The following is a 22,910-nucleotide window of genomic DNA, read 5'->3' as shown; positions in this document are numbered from 1 at the left end:
ACCAGGCCAAATCCCTCCTCAGCACGGAGCATGGACTTTCTCTGTGGCCTTATTCTCCTGAGGAGCTCCTTCCCACGGAGCTGAGGCACAAGCCCCTGCTTTGGAACTTTTGCAGAGGTGAAGGAGCAGTTTTGGCTGAGCTGAGGTGGTCAGTTCCAGCTGAGCAGCGGCGTGCAGAGCTGGGACTGTCCGCCGTTGACTGGATCTCGGGGCAGCACTAACGCGTGAGGGGAGAGAGCTCCGCGGAGGAGCTGCCCGGAGCTGCCCAGCGTTCCCCTCACGCCGCCCCGCGAGCCGCCCTGAGGGGAGGGAGGGGCGCTGCCTCCAGCCCCCCCGGCCGCCCGCCCCTCGGCGGCACGTGACGCGATGACGCACGCACGCACAGACGCGCGCAGGGTGACGCCGCGGGCTCCGCGCGTTTGAAGTTGGCGCGCGACTCGCGCCCTTGCTCCCCCCCGCTCTCGCCCCGCCCTGCCCCGCCCGCCGCTCCCAGCCTGCCCCGCGCGGCCGCTTCCCCGCGCGCGCCGGCCCCCCCCGCCCCCCCTTTCCCCCCCGCTCGGGCCGGCGGCCGCGGCGGAGCCGCGCTGGGTGGCGCGTGCGCACTGTGCCCCGCCCGCCGCCATTTTGTGTCCGAAAGCGACTGTGGAGCGATTAAACCGCGGGGCTGGTGCCGGGGCGCTTAAAGCGGCGGCGGCCGCGGCGGGGCGTGCGGGGCGCGGCGGCTCCTCCGCGGGGCCCGCGGGCGGCGCGGGGCGGCGGCGGGGCCCAGCGGCCGGAGGGAGCTCGGCGGGGCGCGGGGCGCAGGTAAGCGGCGGCGGCGGGGGGTTTGCAGTCGCGTTCTCCGGCCTCTAGGTGTCACGATGGGGCTCCGGCGCGGCTGGGGCCCCGCAGCGGCCGCCGCCGGGGCAGCAAGGGGGGCTTTGTCTCCCTCTACCGTCCCCGCGCCGCCGCCGCCGCCACCGCCGCCATTCCCCACAGCGCGGCGCTGGGCTGCGGCACCGCCCGGGCCACCCGCCCTCCTTCCCTCCCCGGCCGCCGCCACCCGCCGGCCTCGACTCCATTTTCTTTCCTTTGTCTCCTCCACCGCGCCACCGGCGCTGATTAACCGCCCCATTACCGCCCCCTCCCTTCCCTTCCCTTCCCGTCCCGCACGTCCCTTCCTTCCCCCCCTCCCCCGCCCCGCCGGGCCCGCTCCTCTCCCGCCCCGCCACCTCTCCCCCCCCTTTCTCGCACCTCCGCGGGGCTCGCCAGGCGCTCACCGCCCGCCGCCCCGTGTCTTGCCGCGGTGTCCGGCCGGGCGCTGCCCGCGGGGACGGCTGCGTGTCCTGCTCCCGCCGGCCGCCGCCTCGCTGCGCTGGCGTGTGCGGCGGAGTGAGAGGCGCTGCGAGGCGCAGAGCGGGACTCGAGCTCCCTCTGCAAGGCAGGCTGAGCAGCGCCATGCAGCAGCACCGGGGCGGGCACGGCTGGGGGGCGCCCGCTCTCGCCGCGGTGACCGGCCGGCAGCCCCCCCGCACCCCCCGCGCTGCTCCCGGAGAGCGGCGGCCCCGCCGTTCTGTGTCCGCCCTTCCCTCCCCGTCCCGTCCCCGCCACCCCACTTCGGGCCCGGGGTCCCCACGGGGCTTCGGGCTCCGATCGGGAGCACATGGGCTGCCACTGAGCAGCTGTGTCACTTGCTGGGACCTGGCCCGGCTGCCCGACTCGCGGGGCACCTCCCCGGGACCCTCCCGGGCCTCCGCAGCCAGGCCCTTGCCCAGGGATGGAGCCCGAAGTCTCATGGCAAAGAACGGCGTTATTCCCTCCCTTCCATGGGTCTATGCTGCTTGGGGAGGGGGGGGGGAAGCACAAAACCTGATTCTTTTTGTGATGCAGAGGAGGAAACCGCACATGCTCTGTGTCCAAACGCTTTGCTGTATGTTCTCTATATCAGCTTTATATTTCTTTAGAATATATGGTTATATGGTATCGGATTTGGCCTTGTGTTAACCTTGTGAAATGACTTCGGTAGAAGGGTTTTGTCGTGTGGTATGGATCCTTCTCCGTTCAGTGTAATCCTTAGGACTTGCCTGTTGGTGAGAATGAGCTCGCTTTCCTGTTTGTGACTTCCTATTTTTTTGCTGAGCATTTCTCCCCTAAAATACGTGCATGGCTGTTCCTCATCTCTGGGCAGTTACTGAATCCTAGTAATAAACTCCAGAGGTGTCGTTAAAACACTGCATCTAAAACACTGTTTACCACTTCTAGCATACGTGTTTTTGTTTCAGTGCAGGAAGTGTGTAAATATCGTCTCAAATTCTTCAGTTTATTAATCTTCTGCCGAGCCTGTTGAATTTGTAGGAGCCCATTGAATATTGGAAATAATTCTGTGCTGTATTCAACCTGTTCTTACTTAAACGATACCCCTAACACTTTTCTTCGGTGTAGAAGACATCAGCAGAACTGAATTTTAGTATAAGGGCAAAGCAGTGCTTGCTGCCTTTTTTTTTCCTAGGTTGATGGATTTTTACTTCCATTTTGTTTTTCTTCTGGATGTGTAGGGCTAGCTCAGTTTTAATGTCATCTGCTGTGCATGGATGGTTATTAGGATGCACAGAAAGGCTCAAGAAACGTTGCGGGGTATTTTTGAGGAGTAATATCCGAGCAAAAGGTGCAAAACTGGAGTTCCTGTAGCCTCCAGTGGCCCTGCAATTAACATAATAACAGCAAGGCTCGTCCATTTCAGACAGAGCTTGGAAAATTGTCACTACAGCGTTAAGTTTGCTGGTGACTCGTGCCTGCAGAGTTTCTGAGGGAAGGAGCTATTTCAAGAGCTGTTTTCATGTGAGCAGGCTGGATCTTGACTATGATCCATAGCTAATTTGTGTGCATCCTCACCAGCTCTTGGGGCTGCAGGTTGATACCCGCCTGCTGCGCTCTCAGGGCTGTGTCTTGAAATGCCAGAAGCTGACCCATGTTATTCTTGACTTTATTCAGCATTTACCTGAAAAATCTAATTATATGGGATTACTACCTTGCTAAGGAATTTCTGTGCACAGCCTACTCCAGAATTTAATTTCTTCTTCTCCCCTTAGGACTTCATGTCAAAGAACTCCTGCTTTTCTAGATTTTTGGAAGTTGGATGTTGAATATTATTAGGCCTGTCTGTTCTTGGAGCAAAGCCGGCCTATTCCTTGTACTTATCCCTCATACTTAAACAGGTTCCACTGACCTCTGAATAGCTCCCCCTGCTCTGTCTGAGCAGTTTTTTGTACATGAGCTCTTTCAGCTATATTATTGATTATATTTGCATAAAAACTCCCTAATTCCCCATCCTGCCAACTTTAGCTTCTCTTACCTCTTTACCAGAGAGGGAATGCTTGAGGGAGTAATAAGGTTTAGGATCCCAAATGTGCTTGTAGGTGCTCTAGAAATATGTGTAATAAGGAGCAGCCACTGCTTTACCTGAACACATGAGGACACACACTGACAAAAGCTGAAAGAAACCAAAGCTTTTACTGCTTGTTTTGTGTGTGATGACTTACTGAACTGTACTGATTTATTTGCTTAACTGTAAACCCCTGTTCATCCATTTGGCTTTAGTTCAGATGCCCAGTTCACTCTTTGCTGTACTAAACCTTGATATGTCAATACAGTATCAAGCTCTGCTACTCTGTAACCTACATGGTCTTAGAGACACACACAGATCCAGGAAATTCCCTTTTATTGTTTATATTTAGATGGTAACAGTGGTTCAGATCATACGTGGCACTTGTTCTTTCAGGTTTTTTACTGAAACTTAAAAAGAATCTGTCATGACTGTAGCTAAAAATACTGCTTTTTATTGTGCTGAAGGATATTTGAATTTCATTTACAACACCCTGTTCTGCTGCTTCTCCCAGATCTCTCCAATAATTCATCAGTCTTTAGGAATTAAGTGAGGTATGCTTACCCCAGATATATTTAATATGAAAACTAAGGAATTGCTGCTCAGCTGAGTGATCTGTTTTTCTCTAATTAACAAAAATAATCTCAAAAAGTAGAGCAGAATAAACAGAAGGTGAGTAGGGAGTTTTATGTTTCAGATCATGTTAACATTTAAGTAACTGTACACAGAACAACTCGGTTTGGGTATCTAATGTAAATTAAAGCTGAAGTGAAGTTTTCCTCAATATATATATATTCCTATATATATAAAACCTTGGAAGCTATAAAATCTTAATTTCCTTCCAATGTGGTTCTTAACAGGTGAAAAGAGAAGTAGTGCAGAGCCAGCTCTCAAGAATGGCGCAGTTAACGTGCCCTGACTTAGGGGACATCTCTGATAGAATGGACTCCCGAAGCATTATTCTCTAACTGTCCCTGCAGGTGAAGTTTTGAGTCGTAGAGTTGCATTTCTTCTGTAAAGGTTTGTTTTTAGAGACACCCCCCCCCCCTCAGTTCAAGCCCTCCCACAGTTTACTGTCAGCGACTTGAGGATTTCAGTGTGCTGTGTGGGGCTCATATTAAGAAGTGAGGCCAGGAATGTTTGAAATTATTTAAAAAAACAAGGGCAGTGATCAGTTAATATTTTGACCAATGACACCAGCAAGGGCTTGTGTAATGGTAGCAGTGCAGCAAGCTGAACTACAGGGTATTTTTTTTCTCCCTGCCATGCAAGTAGTCTGCCCAGATACATGTCAGTCAGTTAGCAGCAGCATCTTATTTTTTCTGCTGTAGCTGCAAACTCATGAAATTTGTAAAGCTTCATGGGTTTCACTGGAAAGCTTTGCTTAAATGTAAAGACAGGGTTAAGTAAGTTCATGTTATACTGAAAATCTTGTTTTGCATATTTTTTTCCCATACAGTAAAAAAAATCTGATCATTGAATTTGTCAAATTCTGGCAAAACAGAAGGCAAATCCCAGCTTGTTTAGCATGTGAATTGCACCTCTGTCTGTATTAATAATGCATCGTCATTAAAAGTCTGTATATGTCTCAGACATCCACAGGTAAAGTATGTTAAAAAAAACAAACACAAGGCAAAACACAAAAACTCTTTAAAACTGCTCCCCACCAAAGTACATTGGGAGGGGAGAGAGACATCTACTTGGCATATTGGTATATTTTTCACCACTGAAATATTTTTAACTGCAGTATTGGATGGGAGATTTTATAGTCAGTGCACTTTGGAACAGTAGTGAAATTCCAGGAGGTCAGAGAAGTGCTGATGTGTCAGTTCTAAAAGGAGGTGGAGTGGATGAACATGGCTGTGCAGGGAGGGTGGCAGGTGCCCAAGACACCTTGGGTGTTTGACTAGTTCTGCATGGTGTTAACACGTGTGTAGTTCACATTATTACCCGCTCTCCCATTTATTCTTAGTACAGAATTCAGTTAATGTAGAGAAAAGTGTTAATCCTGGTAGCAAAGGCCTTAAGAAAACAAGAGCTTGTTAAATTTATTTTTTGACTTTTTTAAAGGACTTGATCTTGATAGCCTTACTGTATATTAATATTAGTACTGAGTATCAGTAAATGCCATTTAGTTCAGGATTAATCTGGGGGTGTACAAGAGTGAATCGTTTCCATGGATATTCAGCAAAAACTAGTAATTGCTTGTCACAATTTGTTTTCATTAATGATTTTTTTTGTTGGTGAAAAATGTATTTAAAAACTTATTCATGATAAACTTCTGGTTCATGGAAAATAATTGGGCACTAAGGCAGCCATTGTGATTGTCAGGTGGAGTAAATCCAGTCCAGTGTGTGTACTAAGGCTGCTACATGTAAAGCTGTGCACCTGGGAACCAGGTATTCCAGCTGAATTTAAGTCAAGGCACATGGTATCCTAGAAAGCAGTGATTGAAGTGTTTTGGAGTCATAGTGAATAAACAGCATAAACACAAGTTTCCAAGGTGATGCTGTGACAAAGAACCTAATGTGGTTCTGAAATGCATTAGTGGAATAAACACGGGTATGTTCTTGCCCATCTTGTGGGACGGGATGAAGTCATTCCCAAAATCCTACGTATGGTTTTGGCCTCAGCACTCAAAACCCTCCAAAAAATTACTGTGTGAAAAGGGATTCATCTCCAGTTTGATGGAAAACTAAGCTGTATTGCCGTGCAGTAAAATGTTAAACACGTGCTGTGCAGCATCTCATCAAAACTGAGGTGGCTTGCTGAGAGTCCTCAGATATGTCCCTAACAAAATAATACTGGATATTCGTGATCTTGTTCTAATCTTGCTGACAAACACAATATGAGTTTGTAACCCAATAAGTTCAAATTAAAAGGCTTAAGCTTTTCACAGGGAGGGTGGTTAACTAATGGATTGATATCATGAGCAGTCATATATTTCCTAATTTCTTATCATCTTTGAATCAAGACTGTGGGGGAAAAAAATCTCAAAATTGCTTCAGCCAGCTGCAAAGTGCTAACTTTTTCTTGTTTCATATATATATTTAGAGAACTGTCATTCATGAGAGGTCAGGCTCGGTGATAAACCAGGGATGCTGAAGAAAATGATGGATAGCATCTCCTTTTCTCTTGAACCACATTCCCTCTTGTTAAACAGAGAGAGGTTTAGGACTTTTCCTTTTCAATCAAGAATATGATCAAACCAGTAAAATCTTCTGAATGGGGTAAATAAGCAAATATTGATATATATTAGAAATCTGTCAAGCAGTGTCCTGTATACCTGGTCCAGACTTGTGACTTTATATCCTGATCTGAGCCTGTAGCACTGGGGAGCTGTTGGAAAGATAAATATTACTTCTCTGCTGCCAGGACAAGCTGCTGGCTCATGTCCAGCTCGCTGCCTACCAAGCAGCCCAAGGACCTTGGCACAAGTGCTGCTGCTCAGACAGTGTTTAAATCAGCAAAGGAGTTCTTATGAATTTGTGTTTGTTGTGTGGAATTATATTATCTGCAGTGATCCTAGTTTTAAACTGGATGCTGAATAAAATACTGACTTAATCAGGAATTAAACTATGAAGCATAAAGCTGTGGAAGAAGGAGTAAACAACTCAATAATTTTAAGCTATGTTAATGCCTCATGTGTGGAGATTTGATACAAGTGTTTGACACTTTCTTAGCTCTCAGGGATGTTACAGTGAATAGCTTGATGGTGGCATAAGCATCTCTAGGTGGAGATTGCTGGAAGCTAAGGTTTTTTTCCCCATCTTACATTAGAAAGGTGGAAAGGGGACATGTAATCTTGAGAACTCAGAGCTACAGAGCAAATTTACCTGTAATCCGTGTGCTCCTCTGTGTGGTAATTTCAAGAGAAGCACATGATGCTTGAGTTTGGCAGTTCTGGTTTCTCCTGGCTGTTCATAAAAAGGTGAATGGTGTCACTCTGCTGCTGCCCCTTGAGTTCTTTGCGGAACTCAGGCTGTGCCCAGTCTGGCTGCTGTGCTTCCCCGTGCTCACACAAGGCCAACTTCTTGGGTAAATGCAGGGAGTTTGGTGGTGAGCCTATAGCTTGTAGTAGGAGTGAAAAATGAGGCAAATACATCACAATTGAGGGAAACCTGTTTTGGTAAGAGTCTGTGGAGATGCTGTAGGTTCAGAAGGGGATCCGCAAGTCCAGAGGCAATGATCCCTAATCCCTTGACTGGGTGCTGGGATAAGGGTGGTAAACCACAGACATGACTGATTGCTCTCTCTACACGCTGTTTCCTGCTAGAGTTTTTAGGGACAGACTGCTGCACAAAATTGACAATGATCTCTTGTAGGGCTTTTTTTTATGCTCACGCTGGATAAAGGAAATGTTCTCATTTTTTTCCCAACCTATTGACAAAAGCTATACAAGGAAACTTACAATTCTTGCTGTTTTGGGAATAAACACCAAAGCATTTAGGGAGGTGAAAGTCAAGGGTTCCCTGGAAAATTAGGTTAGCTTGCATCAGGGTTGTTGTGACCCCATCTCCTTCCACGTGTGTGCTGGCAGTTTCATCTCCAGGTGATGAACTGGTCAGCAGAATTTGCTTCATGAGGGCAATAGCATGTAAGTGGATGTGGAAAAAAAAGCTGCCTCAAATTTGATTTGAGCCTTCATGGAACCATGCCCCAAAATATTTTGGGGTAAGTAGAGGCTTTCTGTGAGGGAAGCCAAAAGCACAAGTAATAATAGCAGCATTTGGCTATTTGTAAACATTTTTTACTCTTTTGAAATGGAGCTGTAAACTTCCCTGTATGTTTAAAATTGTTGTCCAGACAATTGAATTCTCCCGTTGTTTACTGTTGAAAGAGACATGGTTTCTCCAGACTGTCTCATGGAAGAGCCTTTCACTGCAGTAGAACTAGTAGTGATTTTTGGCCAATTACTTCAGCTTCTTGTATAGTTTTTCTGTCTCCTTGTATTTGATGTGCAAAGCTCTTCCCTTGAAACCGCTTCTAACATCCAGAGATTTAAAATGAAAACAGGAAATGCTACAGAATTAAAAATACCCCCTGGTTTTGATTGTGTAATTCCATGACATAAGTTAACATTATTACATTTTAACCAGTAGCTTCTCCTGTGTGCTAAACTGTTTGCAGTGGAAGTGCAGTCTAAACTTCAGTTATGCTTTCTCAGTATGTACTGCAAGAAAACCCCTTAAAGGCACTTCAGGAGTTTCCAGATTACAGGTTGGAAAAAAAGTGACATTTTTGAGGGCTAGTAGTTTCAGTCAAAGCTTATCTGATTATTAAAACCTTTCTTCTTTTCTTTTCTTTTCTTTTCGGAGGATGGAAGAAGTTAGTGTTATCCAGCATTCCTGCTGAGTATATAATTTACTGCCACTTCTGATCTTTGAAGAGAGATTTATCGCTTCCTGTGGCAATACTGAATACTCAAAAGGTACTCATTGATTACTTGATCCTTGCCTACCTTCCATATTTATTAATACTCTTCTTTCCTTCCTGCCAAAGAGTGACTGCTATTGACTCCTGCCTGCTCTGAGCTACCTGGAGTATTACATGATCCCAGACTACTTTATGCTTTGCTCCTGTACTGTGTGTCCTGTTAAAGCAGCTGCATCCTCTCCTTGTCCTACCAACATTTTGACCTACATGAAGAAGAATTTGTGAGCTTCCATGACAGTATGGTGGAGCTGACAATAAAATATTTTGATGTCTCACTTGCCTGACAAGATATCTGTAGTGGCTTTGGAGACATCTTCTTTGAGTGGCTTGTGCAGACAAATCCTTAGGGATGATTTCTCCATCTCCACCAGATTCAAAGGAGAGAGATTGAATGTTTGTCCTGCTGTGTTACCAGTCTGGCTCTTCCTGGTTAGAAGTGCTTGATCCAGTGCAGTTGTTGGTCAGTATGATGTGCTGCCTTTTGGAACAGGCTGTGCAGTGCCGGCAGCCGAGGGAGAGTTTTCATCTCCCTTTTCGCACCTTTCCTGTTGCCTGTCGAACAAGATAAAATTTCTTGTTAACATCCTGGAGAAAAGAGGATACAGTAGCCCTCAGTACTTCAAAGCCAGATTTTTTCCAGTTTTATTAGTTTAGAATTACTCACTGTGGACTTGGGTTTTCTGCTGCAAATTATAAAAATAGTAGTGAAGTCTCTTGTCAGTAATGTTTCCTTCTTTTCTTACTGAAGTCCCTATAGGAGTTTTGTCTGATGTGGATTTTTGTACTTCATAGCACAGGTGATTCTGTGTCTCCTAAACAATAAAACACAGTATTTGTGCTTTTCTAGTGCTGCTCTCTTCAATACTGGGTGATTTGGATGTCCACCACTCTGAAAGTGCTGGTCCCCAATAGATTTCCAGGAGTTACAGTACATAGAACTGGTCAGTGTATGAGAGCTTGCAGAAGTGATCCAGGGCCTCTATGTCTTGTGTAGTGAGTGCTGAGACCAGTAAATCTCAGTCCTAGGAGCATCATAGTTATAACTGCATAGATGGAAAAAGGTCTCAATGTTTTGTGTTTGAAGTTTAAATATATCCTTCATTTTATGTAGTGCCAGAGAATGGTAAAATAATTTTGGTTGGAAGGGACTTCTTCTGGTTCCCTGGTTCAACCCCTGACTCAGTGCAGGGCTGGCATTGATGCTAGATGAGGTCAGTTAGGGTTGTATTTAGGAAATATTTTTGTTTCCACAGCATCTCTGAGCTACCTACTCCCGTGTTTGACCACTCATTGTTGCAGCTGGTCTGTTGCAGTTGTCCTTTGACTCTGCTTCCAAGAGTGTGGCTCCATCTTCTCTTTGCTTCCCTTTAAAGGTAGCAGTAGGATCTCCCCATGGTATTTTCACAGCTGTCATTCTGCTGTGTAGGTCTTGTATATCCAGCCACCTTATTGTTCTGGCAGCCTTCTGGTGTGTTTTTTCCATGTGTTCTAAGCTCAGCAGTGGACATATGAAGCACTTTAAATTTTCAGTTTATGCCTGTTTTCCTTCAAGCTTATCAAACTTTGCCCATATGTCAAAGATCTGATGGAATGTAAATTCATGCAAGGTATTTAATGCCAGAAAATACACCAGGCATTTAACAGAAGTTCAGTGTCATCTCTGCAGTAAAGGAGAGTAGAAGTGACTTACACTTACTCTCCCTTTGGGATGTTCCCTTGGAGTGGATCAGAACAGGGAGTGCCTTGCATTTTCGAGCTCCCTGGATTGTACATTAGTAGGTTGATAATTCTTGAGTGGTGTCCAAGCAGCTTCAAAACATCTCTTAAAAAACTCCAGTAACTTACTTCCTTAATCAGAATCAATACCCTGTAAACAGAGAGGGGCAATGGCTGTGCCTTGCATTAACTCACCACCAGTGTTAATCTGCAGAGATCCCTGTGAAATCGTCTCTATTTGTGTTGTCTGCAGTGTAGAAAAGAGCTGCTATTACAGGTTTGTTTTCTCTTTCCCCTTGTAAGAGTTTGGGTACAATCTTTATTTAAAACAGCTTTCTCTGCTGTTAAATCATTTGCCAAGCAGAAGCTTAGGTTTGAAAAATTGATGAAAACTATTTCTTGATTCAAAATTTCAGGAAACCCAAAGTGGATAAACAGATGCTTCCATTCAATTCAATGTGTTCTGTTGTCCTCTTGTCTGTGTGACAAAACTTGTAAGGTGATAATATTCCACGTGGGAGGTGTTACTTTTGTATCAAGTGTCTTTTGAAGGGCGAAGTCTGCATTAATTGAAAAGTTTGTAAAGTTCAGGAAATGTTTTCCAATGTTGAACAGCACAGAAGCTGGCAAGGATGCAGCTTCCATCAGCAGTCTCAATATGCCCTTAGCAGTGGAGCACACCCCATGTATCCTCTGAGCATCCTCTTTCCTGGTCAGGACCTGTATGTTGCATTTGTGATTTTTGCAGTGTTAGATAAAAAAATTCCAAATTTTTTAAAAGCTCACTATCACTGAGCATCCACAGCTCCAACAAACCTCTTATCAGTAATGCTCTTTGAAGCTGGTGAACAATTATAGACAGACTTGCCAAGTAATAAATGCAGCCAGGACCCAGACTCGAGTGCCGTGTACTAAATAAATGACAGAAGAACCTGGAGGGGAAGCACTTAAATTCAAAGGGTGTGAAATCCAACACTGCTTGGCCTTCATTACTGAGTGCAAGAAGAGGTGCCTCTCTTGAGAATTACTCCTCTGGACTTCCTTACCATTCCCAAGGTTTTTAGCATGTGTGCACACACACTGACAAGGATTACACAAAGGAATAATGTGCTGTCTTGTAAATATTGTATTTCTGTAAATGTGGATATTTTAAGCCCTTAATTGATAAGGGTAATGAAGCTTGCTTCAGAGCAGAGAGCCTTGTCTTCCTCAGGGTGGCAAGGTTAGAACTGCATTAGAGCTGATTTTGTTATTTGATATAAGCAGTATATCCGCTGCTGCATTGACAGTGTGTAAGGAGTGATATTTGCCCTCATTTACATCTCTTCAGCAATAAAAACTCCTTCGGTGTGTGGTGTGCTATTCCACAGCAGAGGACAAAGAGGCCATCTGAAGTAGGCAGAGCAGGCTCTAAAATGTCATATTGCACTTGTAATCTATCATGAGGCATCCGGAGCTTTAGGTTGTCAGAACTGTAAATGCTAAAGAGTTTGAGAACAGGTAGGTAGAGAAGCTTGTAATATGAGTTCAGTCATCCTAGTGAAAGTATTACAGCTGATTAAAACATTCCTTTGGTTTTGCTTATAGCTCTTGTGGTAAGTGAAGGGGTCATCAGGCAGTTACCAGGGCTGTTCTGTTAGGGGTGTGGGACTACACCTGTGTTAAACAAGCATTAAGTATTGAACACTGCTTTTATTTCCCCCCTCCCTCTCCCCACCCCCCCCTTACCTTTCTCTTTTATCTAGTTTCACTAGCTCATCTGTTCTGTTCCAGAGTGAGTTCTGACCTCAGGAGCTGCATGAAGAATAGCCAGCATGAAGAGAACAAATCAGTCCAGGCAGAAGTGCAGAAGCGTCAAGAAATAAATGTAAATTGAGGGGGTTTAAAGTGTGGTATGTGTTCCATGCTGAGGCAGTAATTTCCTGAACATAAAGCTAAACATTGTGCTAGTAGAAACCCTTTTGCCCTGCTTCTCTTTTGGCTGCCCTTAGTGTTGGGGCATACCAGAGACCTAGTCTGGATTGAAATAGGTATCTTTGGGTGGGTGAGTTCTGGCCTGGATTGATTTCCTGACCAGTAGCTGCAGTCTTGAGAGTGCTTGAGCTAACATGAGGAATAGTTGGGCTAATGGAGGCAGTTTAAAGGCAGGGATGGTTTCTTTGCAGAGTGAATATGTTTGGAAATGAGACCTTACTGCTTCCTGGGAGAAAGGGTTTTTTATTTTTCCTTCCAAGGTTGAGTGACTTTGTGGGATTTTGGGGGTTTTTTGCTTCATCTGCTTTGAAGATTGATTGTAGCACTTTTAGGGCTTGTTGTATTATAATATTTGGAATACGAGTCCTGATGAACTAGAGGTGTGTGTAAAGCAATGAAGCTTCTTAAAATTTCAGCATGAGGGTCACTTTAAAGGAGTCACCTGGGTTTTATTCTGTTTATGTCTGCTCCAACACTTACTAATTGAGACTAACTTTTCTGTGACTTAAAAGCAAGGATGTCTTAATTTAGGCTCTGGGAGTTTGTCTTGTCCACCACCCTTCTGCCATAGGTGCTTTCAAAACTCTCCTGGAATTTCCTGTTCCTGCTGCAACAACAGTAAACTGCACCTCTGTGTTTGACAGCCTGACATTAGGTTAACTAGCACTGACTTTAGTTTTCCTTGTGTGCATCAGGGTGTGATTTGTGAGGTGACTAATAGTGCATGGGCAGCTGTTGTTCATGGGGTAGTACCCAAGTTACCACCCCAGGGATAAGCACTTCCTGCTCCTCCAATTTGAAGCCTGAATTCCCTTGTTCTGGTGGAGTATCACTACTTAGTGAGTACATATGCAAAGATAAATCACTATTCACCAAAAGTCCTTGGATACCTGTTCATCTAGGTGAGGCCTTGGAGGAAAACAAAATCCAGATACTTATTATGAAGTCTCTAGAATGCCATGAAACTTGTTGCACAGGTCTTTTTTCAGGTGTGGGAGTGGTTGGTGTTGCCATATTGTATCATGCAATACAATCAGATGGCTAAAGAGTCCTCTTCTGCTCAGACTTATTTTGAAAAAACACCTTCTTCTGCTGTTAGCAGTTTGCCAGTAAATTAAATGAAAGCCTAAATTAATGTGTGATGGAAGAAATGATGACAAATACTTGATAAAACTAAGAACCTTTTCCAGTATCTGCCTACAGTATAAGGCTTCACTTTTTGTGGTAATGGATTTTTCAGGCTGTGTAAGCTGAAATCATTTTTGATTTTCAATTTAATACCTTCAGGTATTCTAGTGGTCTTTCATGAGCTTCTTCATCACTTTTGCTTTATGAAGACCTGTAAAAGGGAGGGACTGATTAGTTTTATGGTCTAGGATCAGCTAAAAAGAAATTCCTTTGTGATTGCTTTTTTTGAAGTATAAGTCTTCCTGTATTCTACACCTGATTAGATTGTGTGTTTGTCTTTCTGAAATGGACTGTCAGGTCAGCAAAACATGATGACTTCCTTATTAAATTAAAAAGGGAAATGTTAAATTATTGATAAGAGTACATTTCACTTGCATTTCCTAGCTTCCAGTAGAAAATTCTCTGAATGAATAAAGACCTAGTGTCATCTAGTGAGATGCACTAGCAGTTATTGAAAGACATAGTGAAAAAATAAAACTGAAATTTGAAAGAATGGTAGATAGGAACTGAAGGAGGAATTAGGAAGAATGGAACAAATTTTAAGAACATTAACTAATTTTGTCCCTTTTACCTTCTCATTAGACCTTTAATTCTCCAAATCTAAAATAAAAGCAAGGAAAAAAACTAATCCAGAAATAAAGCTGAAAATGTTTTCATCAGTCTGCTTTCTTCATCAAGGCTTTCCTTGTGAGATTACAGGATATCCCAAGTGACTTGAATATGTGTGGGATTTGTTGTCAGTAACTGCCATTATTTTTTATCTTTTGTTACACAATGCAAGTTTCAAGCAGTTGACATTATTGTATCTGCTTTTCTCTCCATTGTAGGCTGCAGCTTATTACAGCAGAATTAGCAGTATTAGTTCTGGAAGAGCCATGATCTGGGGCTTTCTGCTGCTGTCAGGTGCAAGGATTAAGAGGGAGCTTGTTCAGCAAACAGCTGAGGAAAGATGTGGAGTTGAGTTTCCTTCTGCCTGGCCGGGGGCCCTGGGTATATACTCTGTTTCCATGTCTTGCATGATTTCCCTGAGTTTCAGATCCAAGTGAAAGGTCAGCTTTATTCTGAGTAATTGCGGGAGATCACAGGTGTGTGCTACTTGCTGACTGAAGAGTAGGGGCCAGTGCTGAATGAAGCTTCTCATTGCTTTGTGTCATTTCATGAGACACAATGAAATTGGAAAGAGCTCTGCTGGGATCCCCTGGGCAGCAGTAGCAACCAGGAAGATTTCTTCTGTAGGTTACAGGAGGAGCAGAGAAAAGAAAAGGGGGGGAAGTAGAGAAATGGTGCAAGATGCATTTTGATTTTAACAGTGCATCAAGCTGGCTGTGGGCAAGGAATGTCCTGTAGTAAAGGACTGGCTTAGCTGTGCCCTTGGGAGTTTGTAGGGGTTGAAGGTAAAGATCTCCTTTAGTAACATCTGGGCCAAATCAGTTCTCAGTCGAGTTCATTATGGTGAATTATTCTGTCAGTGTGAAGGAAAAAGCTGAGAGCAGCTCTTTGGACAGTGAGTGTTATGTTTAGCAATAGTTTCATGGTCTCTTAAAGAGACCATGAAACTATTACACTGGTTAAAAATCTGGTCTTCTGTCTTTTTAGTAAGGAAAAAGTGGATTCCTCTAGATGTCAGTTTAGTGTAGGGATTCACTTAAAAGCTTTGAATCACTCCCTAGAACAATGTGCTCTTCTTGCCCTATTTAGACCAACCTCCCAGCACAGCCACCTTGGTTAGGTAATCACACCAACACTGTCTTCTCTGATCCCCTCACAGGGTCAGCACTCAGGGAAACCATCCTTCTACAGCTCTGCATTTTCCAGTTGCAGCTCTCATTCCCATAGCTGGCTTATGTATTTCTTGGGGCATAATCTTGACAGGCCCCTTTTCATGCAGAGAAAAAGCAAAAATGTTTATTAACCTGTGGTGAAGTTTGCTTTTTTACTTCTGATTTTCTTGCTTTTGCCCTCCAAGATGCTGAAATTTTTCTCAGGATAATTGCTTAATAGTGGGTTAATGAGATTACCCTTTTTTTTTTTCATTTAAAGCTGCAGTAAATGTTTGTCCATTTTACTCTTCTTGTTTGCTTTCAGTACCAGTGTTGTAAGTGGCAAGGAGGAAATGAGAAAACAGCTGGAGATGGGTGTAGTAGTCATAACCAGTGAATACGGAAATTATTGCCGTAGCCAAATGAAAGCCTTAAGCTTTTACTGTGAGAAAATTAGTTAGTGAAAGAAATTTACCCAATGTTTTAGTTTCTCCTGTTGGTAGTAACTCTTTGGTGTTTGCATGTGAAAGGCACAGCTGGCCTCTTTGGATGTATGTCTGTCTGCTTTAGAGTAAGTTACACTCGCGCCATGTTCATCTCTTATCAGGGTAGCTCTGCTGGGGGAAATGGAAAGGCTGCCTACCTGTTAAAGTGCCTTATCTTGGGCCGTGCTTAGCTGGGAGAATTTTCAGGGAAAAGATATGGCTGTTTCATGGTGGGAAGGAGAATGGCCAAGCACTCCTGCAGTTAATCTGCATCTGCTCATGCCCTAAAATACTTACACAGACATGTGTGGACTGCAAGCAGGGGAGAAAAAAGTTTTGTTGTCTATAAATCCTGTTGGATATGTATTTTTTTTTCAACATGTCTCTTGCTTTAAGAGGCAAATACAGTGCATAACTGCAGACTCCTGGTTGAAGTTTTTGTTTATTCCTTTATTAAGCTTTCAAAGGGATTCTTGGGGAATGCAGGAGGAACATAAGTCTCCCATGTTTTAATACTAGGCTTTATTTCCACTCCCATGTAATTTTTAATAAGTGGCTAATCTACATGTGTCAAAGCCATGTCAGTTTTTGAGTGGGATCCGTATGTAGATTGACTTGAATTCAAGTCCTGAATATGCTGCAAGGTGATAGGGTTGTTTGCACTAAACTAGCTGCTGATACATTTCGTTAATTTGCTGACAGCATTTGGCTTCATTGTTTCTATTGGAGTTTTGATTTTTTTTTTCTCAAGTTAAGCGCGTATTACAGCATTAAATGTGTAACATTTAACTTATGACACTTCTCAATTGCATTGGTCTCCCCGCAGTTTTTATTTTTACTGAGGCTATGCCTTATTTGGCAAAAATACAAATTTTTGTGTAATTTGGTACATGAAACTTGATGCAGTTCAGGTTTCTTTAATTTTAATGTGCCTGAGAGGCAGACAAATGCTTCGATAGCAGCTTTGTTATAAATAACACCAGTAAAAAAAATAGGCACTGGCACTAGCCATCCCTGCCTCTGAGTTTGTACTTTTTACATTGACGATGACAGCAAGTTGTTTTTAGTGCTTCTACAATTCCCTTCAGTACCTAAAGGGGCTTCAAGAGAGCTGGAGAGGGACTTTGGACAAGGGCATGGAGTGACAGGACAAGGGGGAATGGCTTCCCACTGACACAGGGCATGGTTAGATTGGATATTGGGAAGAAAGTGAGCATATTTGGGCTGAGACTCTCGTGTGCTGTAGTCAGCAGGATAGCTGGCACTAAATTACTTTCTCTCAAGCAACCTTTTGGTTCCTTTCATTGGAATGATGTGTCAGTTGTGTGAAATGCACAGCACTTTGTATTTCTGCTTGTTCCAGCTTTTTAGATGGGCTGTCCATGAGCTGTCTGAGGAAGCTTAGGTCTGTTGTTTGGATGTCACAGCTCCTTACCTGGCTAATTGGATTGTGACAGTGCCCTGAGCTGTTTGGTGTCACAGTGTCTCTCAGTAGAGCCTGCTGGGTGAGCCTATGTGTAAGAGCTGGCTTGAGCTATTAGTGGGAATTGTGCTTTCAGATCTTTGATTTCTTTTTTGTCATTCTCCTTATTGTGGAATATTTTTCTCTTTTGCTTTTTTTTCAGTCTTGATTTACTGCATCTTTTAACCTGCTGCTTTGTTTTCCTTTTTAGATTCAGTCATTGTGGAACCGAGCTGTTGGTATAAGGTAGCAGTAACTGGTAGGAAGAGAGCTGGAGACAAAAGCCAGAAATAAAAAGTTGAGAGAAACTCTGCAGTTTTTATTCCTAGTGTTCTGCTATAATGGTCATAGTTGTAGCAAATGGCACATGTCCTCCAATAAATACAAAACTTGCCTGTGAGACTCACTTTATGAAAAGGGAGAATTAGGGTTAAGAAAAAGAATTAAGTAAAAGAAGTAGCAAATTGTTCAAGACAGAGTGATTGAGAAGTGGCATGGACAGCCAGTGCAAAGCTTGCTGCAGCAGAAATGGAGTCTTTACAGAGAGTTTGTTTAATTGGAAGCACCCATACATTTTCCTCTCAAGTTTAGGGTACATCCTGTGTCCCCACCCTGCAGTTGAAGAATTTTGAAATTTGTCAATCCACACTTCTGCAGAGGAAATCTCAACAGTTTCCTGAGATTTTTGGGCTGTCCAAAGCATCAGGTGAGACGGCTCCTGTATATTTCTGTAATTTTATATGTTATTATTGTGACATTCGGTATATTGTGACATTTCCCCTGTGGCAAGAGTTTGGTTTAGAACCAGACATTTTCAGGTGCACTAACTTGGATGGAAGGGAGTATATTGGATACTTAGGAATAGGCAGGAGTGAATGCTGATCCATGTGCTGAGTGTTGGAGGCCAGGGAATCTGGGTCAGGATGCAGCAGCAGGCAGGGACAGTGGAAGTGGCAGTGTCAGGATGCAGTGTGTACTGGGACAGTGGAAAGGGGCAGGCATGGATAGAGGTGACATGGAGGTGGCAGGGTCAGGAGGCAGTGGTGGGCAAGGATGAAGGTGGCAGGCTCGGGGTGCAGTGGCAGGCAGGGATGGAGGTGACACGGAGGTGGCAGGCTCGGGGTGCAGTGGCAGGCAGGGATGGAGGTGACACGGAGGTGGCAGGCTCCGGGTGCAGTGCCGCGTCTCGCCGCTCGGGGGCAGCCGTGCCCCGTCGTGAAAGCCCTGATAGCCGCGCGACGGGAAACGGGCTGAGAGGTGACAGAGGGACAGGGGCAGTGGCGAGGTCTGAGATTCTTTACCGGACGGCTGTAAGAATCCATCCATTCCTTTCACACAGGTACACCCCCACTGAGTGCCTTTGACCTGAGTCTTGCTGCAGGCATTTCCTTGGTGTCCCTGTACACCTGCATTCCCAGGCTGGCAAACTTCCTGACAATGTGAGCCAAAGTCTTCTTTGTATGCCAGTGTTCAGTTCCTTGTTGGACATAGGATTTTCTGCCTTACAAGTCAGAAGTGGTGCCTTGGTACTACACTATAGAATCATAGAGGACACTGGCAAATTTTGGCCATTTGGCTTGCTTGACTTAGCAATGTTTTTACCAGCTGATATTGACAGTGAATGTGAAGGTCCTTGTGAGGGCCCCACCTCCGTATCAAGGTTGCAAACCTCTGATCGCCACCAAAGTTGCATTAGCTTTGCAGATGGACTTTTGCCATTTTTCCCCTCCATCTTACACCTCCTTGCCCATTTACCACATTTTTATGTGTTGTTTAGTGTCCTTCCTTTTTTTGTTCAGACACTTTTGATCACCTGGAAAGTCTTCTCTCTGCAAATGCTTCAGATAATCATAAAACACTTTTGCAGTTGCTGCAGGCCAAAGACCTGCTCTGTTCTGATTGCCTGCTGTCTGGTGTTAAGTAATTACATCATCTCGTGTACTTCAGCTGTTTGTCCATATGGATTTGCTCCGACTTGAAAAGCTGACGGGTGGTGAAGGAAGGGAGAGGCGGGATCCCTGCAGGGAGTGTGCATGAAGCCATATGTCGCTATTCCTGGGTATCTGGTGCCCTCTGGAGACTGTGGCTGCCCACGACATCACCAGTGTCAAGACACCACACTAATTTATGTCCCTTGTCTGGGCAGGCTGAAGAACAAGATGAGCTGTATTGTTTTTACAGCAGAAGTGGATGATACTAGAAAAGACAGTAGAGTAAAAGCAAGAACTCTCTAAAAATAATAGCAATTACATGTCCTGTAATTTTTAAAGCTGATGGAGACTTTAGCTGTGCTTCATGTTTGTCTTTTGTATAATCAAAATTGAGTACACAAGATTAAGTGTAGATATTTAAAAATAGTATGGGGATTTTAAAGTGTTGAGTTAGCAAGGGAGATTAAATATTTATATTAATTCACTTAGCTGGTCTGAGAGGCCTGTCAGTCTAATGAGAAAATACTGAAGTCTCTTAGCAAATCTGGAACTGGATTCAGGAATTTTTCACAGTCTTAGTAAGGAAGCTGGCTTTTTTGTCCCTTTCTTCTTACCCAAAGTTGACCTTGGTGCCTTTTTAATGCTTAATGAGGGGTATAAGAAATGGTATCCTGATGCAGGGAAGGTGTTTGGTGTGGTTAGGGACCTCTTATTTTTACAAAGTAAACCACCTGGAACAGAGACAGACTTACAAAATGCTACTTTACTATAATCTTATTCCTTTCATTTGGGAAAAACCTGCAAAATGATAATTTATTTTAGTTCTTATTACTCTTGAAATAACCTTCCTGCATAATGAGAATACAGGAGTTTAATATTTTTCCCCAAATGCAGTGAAGAACACTGTGTGATTTGAGGAGGCACAAAATCTCAGTGTTATGTTTGCATGCAGCTACTGTCAGAGTTACATGCTGAACTCTGAGTTCAAATACTGAACTTCTGTGTTGCTGTTTGTTTGTGACTGTATGGATGGATTTAACACAGGTGTCATGAGATCCTTAGAGTCCAACCAGCTCAGAGTCCACATCATTTACACTGAAATAAGATTTTACCTGAGCTGCGTCTCCTGCTATGGCTTATTCAGCTGAGGAGGGAGTGCACAGTGCATCTTCAGATCCACTCAGGGCCCAGCAGTGCCAGAGGTGGGAGCAGGAATTGAACTCCAGGCTGGTGACAAGAGACATATTTGCCTCTTTTATGTCTTATATTGTTCAGTGGAATTTATACTTGAAGTAATAGTAGTTTGGTATTAAATAAGTGCAGCTTATGTTCTTGTGTTTAATTCTTAGTGCCTTTTCCTGGAAAAGTTCTGCAGATCTCAAATTTAACACTATCTTTAAGATTGGCTTTTTGTTTTTAACAGTGTGGTAATTTTGTACCTTTAAAATTTATAGCCAGTGACTGCCTCTGATGCTGCTAAGTTATGTGAAATGTTTAAACAAGCTCAGTAAGGAATAATGGTACTGTGCATCTTGTTGGTGGGATTTGTGGTCTTTGAGAAACGGAACATGTATATCACTTAATGTCTCTTCCTTGCTTTCTTTCCTTTCCAAGAAGCTGATACAGTTGTCTCACTGCAGGCAGCGTTCTGTGATTGCCTTGGTTTGCAGTGTGATGGGCTTGTGGAGAACTACAGCTCTCAGCTCCTGTTTTCTGAATATGATTGGGATGAGTTGGGTGTTTCCAGTTGGGCAACTTGTCCTTCTGTGGGGTTTGTGCAGTTGTTAAACACACATTGGATGATGTGCAGCATTCATTCTCTTATTTTTACAGCAGGAAGGTGAAATGGAAGGTGAGGCAGTCAACGCTATTGTGGAGGAATCAGAAACTTTCATTAAGGGAAAAGAGAGGAAAACCTATCAAAGACGCCGCGAAGGTGGGCAAGAGGATGATGCTTGTCATATACCGCCAAACCAAGCAGATGGAAGTGAAGTGGTGCAGGACGTCAGCAGTGGGGTGCAGATGGTGATGATGGATCAGCTGGATCCGACTCTTCTTCAAATGAAGACCGAAGTAATGGAAGGTGCAGTGCCTCAAGAAGCTGAGGCTACTGTGGATGACACACAGATCATAACACTTCAGGTTGTTAACATGGAAGAGCAGCCTATAAACCTCGGTGAGCTTCAGCTGGTCCAAGTACCTGTACCAGTGACTGTACCTGTTGCCACCACATCTGTGGAAGAACTGCAGGGAGCTTATGAAAATGAGGTTTCCAAAGGAGGCCTGCAGGAGGGGGAGCCCATGATCTGTCACACTCTCCCTTTACCAGAAGGCTTCCAAGTTGTGAAAGTGGGTGCAAACGGTGAGGTGGAGACACTGGAACAAGGTGAACTTCAGCCACAGGAAGATCCCAATTGGCAAAAAGATCCAGACTATCAGCCACCAGCCAAAAAAACAAAGAAAAACAAAAAGAGTAAGCTTCGCTACACTGAGGAAGGCAAAGACGTGGATGTCTCTGTATATGACTTTGAAGAGGAGCAGCAGGAGGGTTTGTTGTCCGAGGTTAATGCAGAAAAGGTGGTGGGCAATATGAAGCCACCAAAACCAACAAAAATTAAAAAGAAAGGTAAGTTCCTCATCTGCAAATGGATTTTGAAAATGCTTTTGTTGTGGTGATTGCAGTGTGACTGAGGTGAATGAATACATGCAAGTGGGAGTAGAGCAGACATGCCCAATGCTGCTTGCTCACAATGTAATAATGCTTGACTGCAGTGTTTCTGGGGCACACCTCCCTTCTCCTCTCTATAGGCTGACAGGGAGATAATTTTCCACAAGTATGATACTTGGCATTAATATTCTCATACAACTGTGACTGAAAAGATTGTTCTCTTTGCTGTACTGTACATGTAACAGTTTGTGTGCATGTTTTACATCAGGAGCCAATGGTATCATTAATTTTGTGGGCTTTTGCAGAACCGCTTGCTGGGCAAGGTAGATGGTGCAAAATACAGTAATAAGTATGTTTGATTTTTGTTAGAACTGTAAGTTAAGGAACCCTTTTTAGAGTGCAGAAGGAACATTAAGTGCTGGCATACCAGTGAAAATGGAATCCAAACCAGCCACAGGCAATGCAGTTGGATTTGGTGGTGCATGGTAATTCCTTGCAGTAGTTATACCCCCAAGAATCTTTCCTCTTATATTACACAGTAGACCACAGAACTGTCAAAGACTAAAGATGATTTCCTTCATGACCAGGTGTAAAGAAGACATTCCAGTGTGAGCTGTGCAGTTACACTTGTCCGCGTCGTTCCAACCTGGACCGCCACATGAAAAGCCACACCGATGAAAGACCACACAAGTGCCATCTCTGTGGCAGGGCTTTCCGGACAGTCACATTGCTGAGGAACCACCTCAACACTCACACAGGTACTCTTGGTTTGGCATGCATTGTGTTTAGAGGGTCTGCTCTGCCATCAGAGCAAGGTTTGAAGGTAGAGCCTTCTTGTTTTCCTACTTTCTCTTCTGGAGCAAGCTAAGAAAGAGGAAGTGGCATAGTTGTTTTCTGCCTGGCCAGGTCAGGTGCAGAGCTTATCCTGT

General features: G+C 44.1%; 1 protein-coding gene across 15 annotated transcripts in view; it reads left to right on the top strand.

Annotated features, from left to right (window-relative positions):
• The first annotated feature begins 634 nt into the window (after positions 1–634).
• Positions 635–22,910, top strand: part of CTCF (CCCTC-binding factor) — a 34,654-nt gene continuing 12,378 nt past the window's right edge. The window contains exons 1-6 of one of the 15 annotated variants that reach the window (XM_018914852.3): positions 683–804; positions 4,222–4,341; positions 8,680–8,792; positions 12,287–12,380; positions 21,147–21,939; positions 22,569–22,739. In XM_018914852.3, coding sequence (XP_018770397.1) covers positions 12,312–12,380; positions 21,147–21,939; positions 22,569–22,739 — 1,033 coding nt within the window. In that variant the 5' untranslated portion in view covers positions 683–804; positions 4,222–4,341; positions 8,680–8,792; positions 12,287–12,311. Of the gene's footprint in view, positions 805–4,221; positions 4,382–8,679; positions 8,793–12,286; positions 12,406–17,968; positions 18,089–21,146; positions 21,940–22,568; positions 22,740–22,910 lie in introns of those variants that run through there. The other 14 variants (XM_009090699.4, XM_050979075.1, XM_050979071.1 and 11 more) reach the window with 14 other exon arrangements.

The sequence above is a fragment of the Serinus canaria genome, chromosome 11 (genome assembly GCF_022539315.1).
Source record: "Serinus canaria isolate serCan28SL12 chromosome 11, serCan2020, whole genome shotgun sequence".
Taxonomy (NCBI): Eukaryota; Metazoa; Chordata; class Aves; order Passeriformes; family Fringillidae; genus Serinus; species Serinus canaria.
The sequence above is the reverse complement of the archived record's forward strand: the minus strand, read 5'-3'. Positions and strand labels throughout refer to the sequence as shown.